General features: G+C 37.9%; 1 protein-coding gene across 1 annotated transcript in view; it reads left to right on the forward strand.

Annotated features, from left to right (window-relative positions):
* The window catches only part of cntn3a.1 (contactin 3a, tandem duplicate 1), a 136435-nt gene that overhangs the window by 67196 nt on the left and 56015 nt on the right, over window positions 1–13224 (forward strand). The window contains exons 2-5 of the mRNA XM_085344978.1: window positions 5695–5719; window positions 6613–6628; window positions 8665–8797; window positions 11817–11992. Coding sequence (XP_085201104.1) covers window positions 5695–5719; window positions 6613–6628; window positions 8665–8797; window positions 11817–11992 — 350 coding nt within the window. The remainder of the gene's footprint in view (window positions 1–5694; window positions 5720–6612; window positions 6629–8664; window positions 8798–11816; window positions 11993–13224) is intronic.

Consider the following 13224-nt stretch of genomic DNA (forward strand, 5'->3'; position numbering starts at 1 on the left):
AATGAATCAAAGGGGTAGTGTACAGCAATCTGGTCATTAGGGAAAAAAAATACTCGTGTGTCTTTTGTCATTTGCTGTGGATAGCAGCTTGCCAAAAATGATCTTCTATTGATGCAAAATATTAATTTGAACACTTTATTCAAAGTTCTACAAATTTACAAGCATCTGCCTAAAAATAATTGGCAGGAGTACAATCCTAGAAACATCTATAGTCGGCATTGAAGGAGAACAATTTTAGCAAAGCTGGATACAAAAACACATAATCCCATTAAGCTGAAAGGTTTAACCAGCAATCAAATGTTTGTTTGTTTTTTCTCTTCACAATAACTGAGAAATAACATTGGAAGAATCTGCCTTACGTGTCTTCACCTTTTAAGAAGTCATATATTTTGACTTTTATTGTCACAGCCAAAATGCACAGCCAGTAGCTTGGCAAAGCAGTGGTGTCACTGAGGCTTGCACACGATTTTCTTTAGTTTATATGTTGTGGAAACCTGTAAGAAACCAGTGAAAACAACAGTTATGAGGGATTGTGTTTCAAATTGAGGGACCAGGTTTGAATGAACACATAATTACCTTGGGGCATCTTGGAGTCCTACCTGATATAAGAGTAACCACAGACAAATACTCTCTGATCAGCAGGTTAGTTGATAAAGTTGGCTAATTTGGGCTCACAGATCATTTGGGCATTTCAGCCATGCTAAAATCAGAGTTTTAGCTGTTTATAATCCCTGTTTGACAGCCAAAGCATGATGTGGTATACAAACACCAAACAGGTTTCAGTGCACCAACTTAAAGGCTCACCCAAAAATCAGTTTTATTACTTGTTTTTCATAGTTGAGAATAGTAAACTAATGCCCGACACAGGTTGCTTAAATATAATCAGGATTTTGCAGACTGCATATTGATATGTTTACTTTTCAAAGCATATCATTATAAACATATTTATGATTTTTAGCAAAACTGCGCTCCCCTAATTGTGTAACGGGGGATCCATTTGCTCTGCTTGCTGCATAGCTAAGCTAAGTAGAAGGGAAAAAAAAACTTTTATTAAGAAAAAACAAAAGGGAAAATAAGAAACACACACACACACACACACACACACACACACACACACACACACACACACACATTAATGTTGCTTACCTCGTTTATATGCATTTGTTTCATTTGAGCATACTTTGTTGGGAGTCTTTGCTGGGATTTTTCCTAAGCTCTTTGTTTCACTGTGCACTTTGACAAGTGTGCAAAGCCCCTTCTCTTGACACAACAAGCAGAGGACGACTGGTAAAATTAAGATAACAATACTGATTGCTCCAAGTGCTGTAAATACTGCTCTTTACTGCATTTAGCAACAAATGACAAGTGCAAAACTGATCTGATACAAAAATTAAACAACAGCCAGTGTGTTTGCAATTGCCATTTTATTTGCCAATAGGATAGTGGCAGTCAACAAAAGCTCACATAATGAAAATGTTTGACTGAAATATGGATTTGTATTCCCAACAAAACTTTTTAGTGTAGATTGGGTTCTTTAAGATTTTTTAAGATAAACCTGAATTTTGTTTTTCGTTACAGCCAGCTATTACTCTAAATTGAAAACATGTTTTAAAATACACATTTTACTGACTCCAAATGGCTTAGTGACGCAAGTGAAAATGAAACTTTTAGCTAGCAGTCTAATACAAAGTAATGGAACATCTTTCACTTTCCTTTGTACCCTCATGTATGAATCTAAGACGTGAGTGGAGTTTCAAATATTGACTCACTCACTGATTCATCAGTACATGGCAAAGCCTTTAGGAATCCTCAAGCAAGATCTCAGAGTGTCTTTGAAGTTTTCTATACAGATATGTAAAGATGTGGACTGTTCCTCCCTGTGAATATTCCTCCCATCAAGAATAATAAATAACAATTTTGAGAATCTATCCATCCATTCATTTTCAAGTCACAGCAGCAAGAGACTTAACAGGGTATTCAAAGAATCCCCCAAACACCTGTTTCTAGCTTTGTTTCGGGAACCCTAAATGTTCTGTGGGTCATACTCTGGGGTCTTCTCCCAGCTGGATGTGCTCAGCAAGCCTCCAATGGAAAGTACCCTATCCTAATCAGCTTCCTATACTACCTGGAAAAAAAGCAGCGTCTTTACTGTAAACTCCCTTTGGAAAGCTGGTACCCGCAACATTATGGAATAAAATCAATTTGAACCCAAAGGTCACGATCTTAGGTCAGGAACATAAAGGCGATCCTTGGCCCAGGAGCCTGTTGAATACTTGAAGTCAGAGCATATCCTTAGTCACCATCATGAAGAGAGAGAAGTTAAAAACCTGACAATCTATCATCCATTGGAAATGTACCTGACTTTGTACCACTTTGGTTACACAAGGAGTGGGGTAGGGCTGTTCGATATAACAATATATATCGGATGACGATATAAAAACATCTATCGTTTCATTTATGCTATCGTCTGTTTCGTGGTGTCGCAAAATAAACTGTTTACAGCAATATTTTTTCATCTTTTTGATGGTCACTGTAGTGGCTATATTAATTTCCTAAAGTTCTCTCTTTCTCTTATTCTCTTATATTTTATATAACCACACTACTTATGCGTTGTCATTAGCAACAACGACGGTAACACCATCGCGTGTCCGCTTGTTTATGTTCCACATAAACCTTTCACAATAAAGCTCAAGATCCTGTTGAGACTTTTTCAAAATAAACTGAATCACATGAAAGAGCAGATTATTTACAGATGAGAAGTAAAAAAAGAGCCGCCAGGTGCTAAAAAATAAACCTTAGACTCAAACGTTAGAACAGGCTTTTCCCCGCAGCACGTCTTTACAACTTATGTCTAAAAATGTATAGTTTCATGCATCGGTTAAAACACTCGACTCCAGCTACATGACGCCCAGCTGGAAACACTTCACGCAAGTCGAGCTGCCCGAGATTCACAGAATTTACAGAAAATGTTAAATTTTTGTGATTTATATCGTTATCAGGGCGATAGAATTGTTATATCGGGATATGAGATTTTGGTCATATCGCACAGCCCTAGAGTGGGGTCATATCAGTGTCAGCAATACCTCATGCCACTCACAAGTTTCCCAGGGTGGATATAGTTGTAGCACTCCTCACAAAACTTCCCACAGTGTAAAAGAGCCCACTGTTCCATGGCTGCTGCTTCTCCTGAGCCCACAGCTTGACAGTCAGTTGAAGCCTCCTTTGCATCACCCTGGAATAAAACTTTAGTGAGGCTAAGCTGTATGACTCCCTGATAACTGGATCACATCAACCCTCCCTCTTTTTACATGCATCTTATAAATACATTACCAGTAATATATATCTGCGATGGAAGAAAAACAGTAGCTTGGAGAACTGCTGTGAGCAGACATTGACTTTACTTTTTGCGTCACAGCATGTCAGCATTCCTGTGCATGAATGTAAACAGCTTATGTTTGTTACCTTGTGTAGCAGCAAAGATGCAATTGTACTTATGTTCTTAAATTATCATCAAATTAGTTTTTATTTGAAAGAATGAATGAAAATGATTGTTTTCCCCAGTCATTTATTTTCAGGGATTTCTTTGTCATAACTGACTCATATAGCGTAGTTTAATTAGAGCGTATGCAATCATAAACAAGACAAATACAATATTTTACACAGATTTCACACTATATTCCTATATGGAAAAGAAATAGTAAAAACGTATATGATTTACTCATGAAAGTGGCCACTTTGTCATTACTTTCATATATTGTTTTAGTAAGTTTCCAAAACATACAAGTTTCATTATATAATTCTTCAAGGGATCTTATACCTGTTTTCACACAAGACAGATACAAACTTTATAAGATTTATATATATCTTTTCCATATGGGTTATCACTGTATATTAGGTTTTTAGTCTGTAGAGAAAGAAAGAAATCTATACTACATTGACGAAAATTAAAACCAAAAATGGTCAGGCATTCATGGCTGTGGTTAAAAACATTCTACACATTTATAATAAATATCCCTATTACTATATCTTGACATCTGATGGTTGACAAATGACCTTCTTACTCATGTACAGGAGGAAACTTGATTAAACTAGATGAAAATATCCTTCTCAAAACAATATATACCTGTCTTTATGTAGACATTCAATATACAACAGAGAACAACAAAGAAATAACTTTAATTTGTTACTCCCGTATATGGGCTTGGACCTAATCAATTCTGTTTCCCCAGTGTACACAGCTCTGGAAACACTTGGTGCAATTGGTGATATTGCATTTGAGATGCAGTAGCTTTGATTTGCTAGAAGATGTGGTGACATGGTTGGAACATTCATGTCACATTTCTCTTACAAAGACAGTGTAAGTGAAAATGCAGCACAGCACAGCACACCCCAGCTGATAGTCACAGCAGTATTGGCTGGCACATTTTTTTATTAGCTCTGTTAACTCCTGTTTTTCTTTTTATGTATTTGCAGTATTTCTCTGTAAGTTTGTAGCACTTGAATCACAAGACTGTGTTAATTTTCCCTCTCTTTTCTAGTGAAGTTTCTAATTGTTTTATTCTTTATAGTTCAATATTTCGGTTTTTCATGAATTAAAAAAAAGACTACCACATTTTTCAAGCCTTTGAATAAGATTTGATCAAACTCATACTGTGCTTGAAATAACCTGAACCAAACTGAGTAGCATTTGCTGTTCCTAAATGACAGACCTTAAAGATGTACCTTATCGGCCTGGACAGCGGGGAAGATGCCTTAAAAAGCAAGATTGGCTTTTTTTCATTTTTTTTTTTATTTGATGCATAAAACCCTGAGCTGAAACTAATGGATTTGGGGCCTCACAAACGGCCGATACCTCCCCCACAGCTGACTCCCCATATGCCTATTTATTCATGCTGAGGTAAGCTGGAGGAATTCATTTGCTGTCAGCTAGTATTGAATTTGAGATTAGTTTTTATTTCAGCCTCTGAAACAGCTCTCTCTGCCTTCCACTTTTGCTCCGATGCTGAGTCTTGTGTTGTCTGAGGAGTCTTAGAAAACACGCGCGTATCACCATCTGGCAGCAGGTGACAGATATGAGCAAAGCCGGCTTATTTCATAATGACCTCCAGCTTTATCCTGCGGCATTCCCCAGCCAACTTCCTGTTAGGATTCTGGATCACTGCGCTTCTCTGATAGAGAACTTTTATCTTTTTACTTTCTGTATTTTATGGGTCTTGGTGTTGGACCTGCTATCAGATTTTGACAGCCTGGTTTTAGCATGACTTTGACTTTTTTTTTTATGTCTTACAAGGCGTAACAGTCTGTCAACCAGAGTGTCAGTACTGATTTTAAATTGAAAACTTTCTGTTGTCCAGATGTCAAGATGTCCATATGTCTTTGCAATATGTATCTGTTCTCTTTTTAGGCCAGCAAGTATACCTCCAAAATAACGCCTTCCTGGGAAGAAAAGAAATTTCTCACTGATTTCTTGGGCCTGTGGATTTCAGACTGGTGTAGCGTGTAGAACCTTAATGTTCGATTACCAGAAAGCAAGCTTGACAGTCATTCTGCATTCCCTACCGCATCTTGCTTTCATTCCCGTTAAGGCAACGAAAGAGTTTCAGAGAGTTTGCATCAGTTTGAACTGAGCCCCCTAGGCACAGCCCCAGGAACTCAATCCCTTCTCATTATTCTTATTCACCCTTTTAATAACAGTTGCCATGGTGCTGGCAACGATCAGGTAAGTTTAGCACCATAACCAAACATACAGTACTGTGCAAAAGTCTGGAGGCACCCTCCAATTCTTTGTATTGTAGTCCCAAAGAGCCAGACCTTCTTTCAATTTTTAAACTGGTGTTAAACAAGTTCTCTGGCCTTTGTGAAGGTCTTTCAGAGTTTTCCTTTGTTGCTTTTTCACTCATTTTCAGTCCAGTCCTTGTACCTGAAATGATTCAGAAGAATAATTTTGTTTGTTTATTAAATCACTTAACACTGACCTCTGAATCAATCAAAGAGAAAAAGGCATCCAACTCAATTTATGAACCAATGCTATGTCCACACATAACAGACAACTGAGCAAAGAATATTTTTTAAATGGTATCTTTAGCAACTTTAATACTAGCAGCCTGTCACAAAAACAGTTGAATGTATAAAAAATGCCAAAGATAACACAGTTTGACAGACATAAAATATTTTTTTACACGAACAAGGTGATTTTCAAAGAGCTATTGGTCGAAATTTTGTCATATCTCGCCATGGTGTGCAAAGTGTACTTTAAAAAAATGAGGAAACTGGATAAGTGGAGGACAGAAAAAGAAGTGGCATACTTAAAAAAACAACAACCCAAAAACCCCAAACATCTACAGCAGATGAACAGTATTTGGAAATCATGTCCTTAAGAAATAGGACAATAAATTCCGCCCCATCGGTTGATCCATCTACTGTTCACTGAAGCCTTAACAGAAATGGTCTCAGTGGAAAGGTGACAGTTGAGAGGCGATTCTTAAGGAAGCGAAACCAGGAGAAACAGGTGAGATGTTACATGGGAACTAAACTGAAAATCAGTCGCAACAGGTTTGATTAAATTATGAATCAAATTTGAAAAATTTGATTCAAATCGTTGTCAACATGTAGGGAGGTGAGGAGAGAGGTACGACAGTGAGTGCCTGCAGCCATCTGTGACACATGGTGGAGGCTCTGTTATGATATGGGGCTGCATTTCAGCCAGTGTTGTTGAGGATCTTGTCATAATTGATGGGATTAGGAAAAAAGTGTCAACACACTAACAGTGGAGTAAAAGCGGACTTGGATAGAAAAACACAAAGAAGAACACTGGGCTGGCCTCCCCAGAGCCTAGACCTGAACATTATTGAAACAGTATAGGATCATCGTGACTGAGAAGAGAACAAAAAGCATCCAAAGAAGAAGAAATCTGGAAAGATATTCCTGAAGACTGTTTATGCAAGTTACAAGAAAGTTTGCTTAAGAGATTTCATGCTATATTTAAAAATGCAGTTGGCTTTCAAGCTCCAAGGATGTTTGCACATGCTTTAGTAAATTACTTCATCCATTTCCCATTTTCCTTGCAAATTCAAAGAAATGTGAGGTGGCTTAAGACATATGTTGAAGATAAATGTTTATCTTATTGAAATCAGAATCATAATACTTTATTAATCCTTAAGGAAATTATGTGGTTACGATTGTTACAAGACAATACAAACAGTAACAGACTGAAGTAAATTAAATAATAAAATATATTACAAAGTTACAAAATATAAGAAATAGCTGTACTATACACAAATAGCACAATTATAAATATTCAGAATATTACAGATATTAAAAATGTGGGATTTTACTCTTAAATGTAAACTGCTAAACTTTCTTATCCTTTATAGTCACTTTAATAAGCCAAATGATTCATCTCATGTTTGTCTTCCTTTCAAGTTCCCGTGCAATTTTATTTTAATAAAGGCTGCACAATAAGGATCTTCTAGTAATCATTCATCTCTCCTTTCTGCTTTGAGGGACATGCTACATGTAACAAAGATTATAATTAGACAGCCTTTTGTTCTGTGTAACTTTCTTGAAGGGTTATGCTTGCAGAAAGGAACAATGACGTCCCTTGTCAAACATCTCCACCCTTTCAGAGAGTTATTTTGAATCTTGAGTACTCCCAGGACTCCAGAGACGCGAGGATGATACCTGTCTCTCATACAGATTAGTTGCCCTAATGATGAAATATTCCAACTTCTGTGCCATTACTGAAATGCAAATGCTTTGTGGTAAACACAAATGAATTCCCCTTCCACCTTAAAAAGAAATGTTTATTGTAATGAAGCACTGACTACCACAGGAATCACTCTTATGCTTTTGATGAATAACATGTAATCTCTGTTGTACCTTAGTAATTAACCAGGAAACGAATGTCACACATGCTCCTGTCCTTGTTGTCTATGTTTTTTGTTCTTGTATTAAATTTTTTTTTAATCAAGGTTCTCTATTATCACTCCAGGAATTTAAATACACTGTTGTAATTAATATATATGTATTGGGTGTTTCGTCCATATAAAGCAACACATAAGGAATGAGTATTGTAACAGTTCTCCACCATCAACACAGTGCATTAGTGCACAAATACTTTAAAGTGTAATTCAAGGTGATGTGTAAAAGCACACTCACACCCTCAAATATTTCCTCCCTCTCAACTTTGGAAATCAGAGAGTCTTTTACTTTAAGTTACGAGGGTACAATTTGACATGTCAAATGAGAGAGAAAGATTCAAATTAAGTGTTTGTTATGGCATTTTACTTCAGATCTTTTATTGGCTGACATCCCCTGGGAAGGCTGCAATAGGTTTGAAGGGTTTAAATTAAATTTAAGTGTGGTGGCAGTGTGGTTTGTTTTTGACAAGTCTGTACCTTCAGATGTTTGCATTAAAGTTTTATGAAGGTTACCAGCTGATTATGCAGTACTGCAGGGATCAAGCAAGTTCTACTCACATGATCGAAAGATCCATGCATGAAATGCGTACTGTTTATGCTTCTCCTGCGTAGAATTTTCCTCCCTCGCTCCCTCGCTAGGACTTCAATATCCACTTGCTTGCAGAAAAAAAAAAACCCTGTGCAAAGTGGTTTTCAGTTTAGCAGGACATCAAAGCTGATCTAGTTTTGTTGGTTCTTCACCCAGGAAGCGGAGTCCTGCTGAGGCCCATGTTTACCAAACAACCTGGCAGTGTGGTGTTTCCCATTCGTTCTGGCGAAAGTCGCAGGGAGGTGGTGTTTAGCTGTGAGGCCCAGGGACACCCACCTCCTTTCTACAGGTAACAGCTGCAGACATGGCTTTATGCATGCTTCCCAAGTAATATTCCAGAGACGGAAAAGGTAGCCAGAAATTTTCTTAAAAACTGTACAGTATGGATATTTTTTTTATTTTTATAAACTGTGACCACTGTGATTTGTAGATGCTTGCCTCCTGCAATAACACATTTGTGTCTCTCTCAGTCACAGCCAGTACAGGCTTATTACAGTTTCCTAAGCTTCATCTCCCCTAATTCCAGTAAATTCCAGTAACTGAGTTGGACCGCTTGTATTTTTGTGCTGTTTGTGCCTGTTGGAGCCTTTTTAATAGAATCTAATAGAAAAACCATTTCTATGTTCCACTTTGGGTAAGTGAAATTCTATTAATCTGTTACTTAGCCCTAATTAAGAGGTCCTTGCATCACAGCCATACAGTTTATAAATGCAGCTTGTTAACCAAGCACACGAGTGTTGGCTGCTCTATTTTGTCATTCAAATAGTTCACTTCAAAAGCAACATAACATTAATAATAAGGCTTATATTAATCTATGGTAAAAGGATTTATCGCCTTAATAAAACTGATTTGATGTCATTGCTCATTCTTTGTAAATTATTAATTATTAATTAACTGCCCTTAGTTGCAGGTGTTTTGTATATTTGCTCTGGGGTGGCTGTAGCTCAGGAGGTAGACTGAAGGTAGAAGCTACAATCTGCAGAAGGTTTGTGGTTGTAGTCTGCATGCCAAATATCCTTGAGATACTGATTCCAACTTGCTCTCCAATGCATCCACTGGTGTCTGAATGTGTGTGAATGTTAGACAAAAAAAACACTTGAGCATAGAAAAAGTGCTTGTATGATTGAGTGAATAAGGCATGTTGTGTAAAGCGCTTTGGGAGCTTCAGGAGAATAGGAAAGCACTATATAAGAATCAGTCCATTTACCATTGACAGCTTGACATTGATCTATACAGTTCAGTGAAAGAGCTTCCTGTCGTTGCTATCCCTGACCAGTGAAAAGATCAAGAGAGTCAAGCACCACCTCTCTGATGTCATTGTTGAGACTGGGTGATAGAGCGACACATTAATGGAGTTTCTTTCACACAATAGGAATAATATGACAGAAACTGTCTTTCTGCTGTAGGCTTTCTTTACAGTCCCACTGGTAAAGATGCACAGACACTGCCACGGGGCATCTGATCTGAGGTTATCACTATGATAAACATGATGCAAATCACTTGACGGATTGAGGTGCAGTAAACAGTTGCTGCAGGTTGTCTTTGTTCAGTACACATACCCTGTGTAGCTGAGGAGTCCCAGTGCTAAAAAAAAAATTAATGCACAGTTCTAAAATGTTGACAAATTAAAATAAATGAGAAGCAATGATTTACTTTAAAGTGCATCAAGCGCATAAGCTATTAATTTATAATCTATCAAATGGGGCTACATAGCTGTTTTCTGGCAGGGTAATTAAATACAAATCGCAAAAACCAAGCATTTAATGTGTAATAGCTCAAAATGATCCCTCATACATAAGCATATGCGGGCGTTAATGTAGCTTGAAGATCCTTGGTGTTATGCCTAATGGATACAAATTGAAATGAATGTACAAGATGTTATCACTTGGATCGGCTGGAATACTTAATAAGCAATTGGTCATTTTAGTTTTTAAACGAAAACTTGTTTACGAGTTCAGATCTGCAAATTGTTCTGCCCTTCTTAGTTTAAGTTCTGAGGGCACGCCTGGATTCACATAAAATCAAATTTTGTTTTAATTAGTTCTTTAATTATAGCAGGTGCCACCAACTGTGGCAGTTGGTACACCACATCAGTAACTGATTTCCAGATTGATGACAGCTGCTGTGATATCTCTTTTGATGATGGGGCTGATATTTAGACAGACATATCGGGGGCATTGTTACGGCCTGTTATTGTCGTGTGCCAGCTAGCGGTGGTTTTGATTTAGCGTGAGGTTCAAGATGCCACATGTTGAAAGTTTGTTTCAAGGTATCAAGGACAAATTAACTTGTCTATAACTACCAAGCTATCACGATGTCACGTGGCCCCTAAATTTGTGTCATCTGGACTTCTGTTCTAGCTGCAAAACAAATCGTTTAATCAGTCCAGCCAACATATCTGCTGGTGAACGCCGCACTGCTGCATATGGCCCCGTTCCCTCGCTCCTTCAGTGGTGTCCCTCTCTCCGTTTGCCTTAATCCTTAACACTGTCCGTAGCAAGAAAGTCTAAAATAGAAACCTCAAACTTCCTTCTTTCTGCGAGCTGTGATCATCTAATCAAATCTGCAATTCTGCATTATTAGAATTTTTTAATACCTATTTTTCTCAGTTATTCTCCTGACTCTAAGTGCCCTGTGTACACTAGCATTGGCTGACTATAAGGCAAAAACCATCATCATCAACTCTTAAACTGACCACATTTATCTAAATGTAAAAGTAGCTATGAAACAGAGTGGAACAATTTTATCCTTTGGGTCTGTTTTTTTTTTTTGCAAAACATCGATTGTAGAACATTTAGGGGATACTCTTAATGGAAACTTAACCTCGAAGTCTTTGCAATCATTGAGGAGGTAATGGTCATGTGATGCATCATGAACTCGACAGGTTTCTTAGTACATAAACCTTAATTATGCAAATCAACTTAAGTCGCCCAAAGATTTTAAATATTGAAAGTCGATCATGTTCCTTGTGGAATAAATGGAATAGAAAAAAAATGATCATGAAGCATTTGAACTGAAAGACATAGAAATAAACAGCTGTTTGAAATAACTGTTGATGATTGCTTCTCATTTAAGTATATTTATTCAGGTTTCCTGCAGCAAACATCAGTCACTGTCATTTCTTTTAATATTTATTTAATCCAGTATGAATTAAATGGATGCATATGGCTTTGTTTCTGAATCCCTAACAGTCTGTGACTTTATCATAATCTTATCACCAGACACTCTTCTTATGTGCATGACATTATTATGCAGATCAAATTATTTTACAAAGGGTTTTGTGATGCGTCGTGCGCTTGCATTCACAGGTGGAAGCTAAACGACTCTTTCATCACGCCCAGACCGGGGTCTCGTTACTCTCTCATGGGAGGAAACTTACACATCGCACATCTTAATAAACAGGAGGACGTCGGCATCTACCAGTGCATGGCATCGAACTCTTTCGGCACCATCGTGAGCAGAGAGGCCAGCCTTCATGTTGCATGTAAGTATATTCGCAGTTTTTTTTCGTGTCCGGATTTGCCAGTCGTTTCACTCAGTGGAGGTTGGATCTGAAGACTACAATTTGGATTCTGCCCAAACATTGCAGCTGAATCTGGCAATCAGGATTTGCTGTGAGTAATGTAGGTGCTATTTTCACAGTTAATAAGAGAACGTAGATTGAAAAAGGTAATTTAGCCGGTCCTGCTTGTTGATCCTATAACACCCTTGTGAGTATGGCATATATACTGTGAGTAGAAGTGCACTCCTTGGTAGAGTACTTTTATAAGAAAGCTGCAGGATACCGGGTGCAACTTTGGCATGGTTACGTCCAACAAAGCCTTTAATTCAGCATTTGTCAACAGTTTATATTCTTTAGTCTTTTATTGTTTCTCTTCTGTTGTGTTAAGGTCACTCAGATTTGACTTCACTTCATTTGAGTTTAGTTCAGTCTATTCTGCCTTAGAAAAGTAAAAGCTTCATTGAACATCAGACCCTGCGGTTCACTGAAAAGTATAATGCCCCAGTAGAGTTCTCTGGAAATTGTTTGTTGGCAGACCTGAGCTTTTTTAACAAAAACAGCCAGCAACAAGAGACAGCAGGCTCATAATGTTGAAATTATTAATTGAAAACCCAAATGAATGGGCCATTTTTTTTATGTCCTTTCATGATTGAATCCTTTGACCCTGATTAAAGCTCCAGTGCTAGTGTTTACTCTGCTAGGTGTTTCTAAACTTCTCACACTGCTGTGATGAAGACTGCAGTCGCGTTGTGGGCTTTGACAGATCCCTTATAGCTGATTCTTTACGGCTTTTATCCATCACATTTTATAAGACCACAGTCTAAGGCATCTCTCGTGGCAAGATGAACTTGAGTCCTCCACTCTTGATGGGCAGCCCATATCAAATGACAACCCTGATATCTGGGAACAGATGGTGCGGCTAGATTGGATTCTGATGTCTGTTTCTCTGCCACAGTAGACACAGTGATGATTCTTGGCGGGAGAGCACCAGAGATATTCATCTTGCAACTATTTGGCAATTCTTTGTCGCAAAGCAGCATTAAATCTTCAGCATATAGAGCAAATCTGTGTGCTGAGTTGCCAGTGGGCTGTTGATCATATTCACATTTCCTATCAATTTTTGGGGACAGGCTTGAACTGTATGTCATTGTTATTGGTCTCATCCATCGCCCGGGCCTGACCTGAGACCTGCTGCTTTTGTCAACGGATGAGGA

Source organism: Diplotaxodon limnothrissa, linkage group LG20 (assembly GCF_057381915.1).
Source record: "Diplotaxodon limnothrissa isolate DT_005_m linkage group LG20, D_limnothrissa_male_GT1.1, whole genome shotgun sequence".
Taxonomy (NCBI): domain Eukaryota; kingdom Metazoa; phylum Chordata; class Actinopteri; order Cichliformes; family Cichlidae; genus Diplotaxodon; species Diplotaxodon limnothrissa.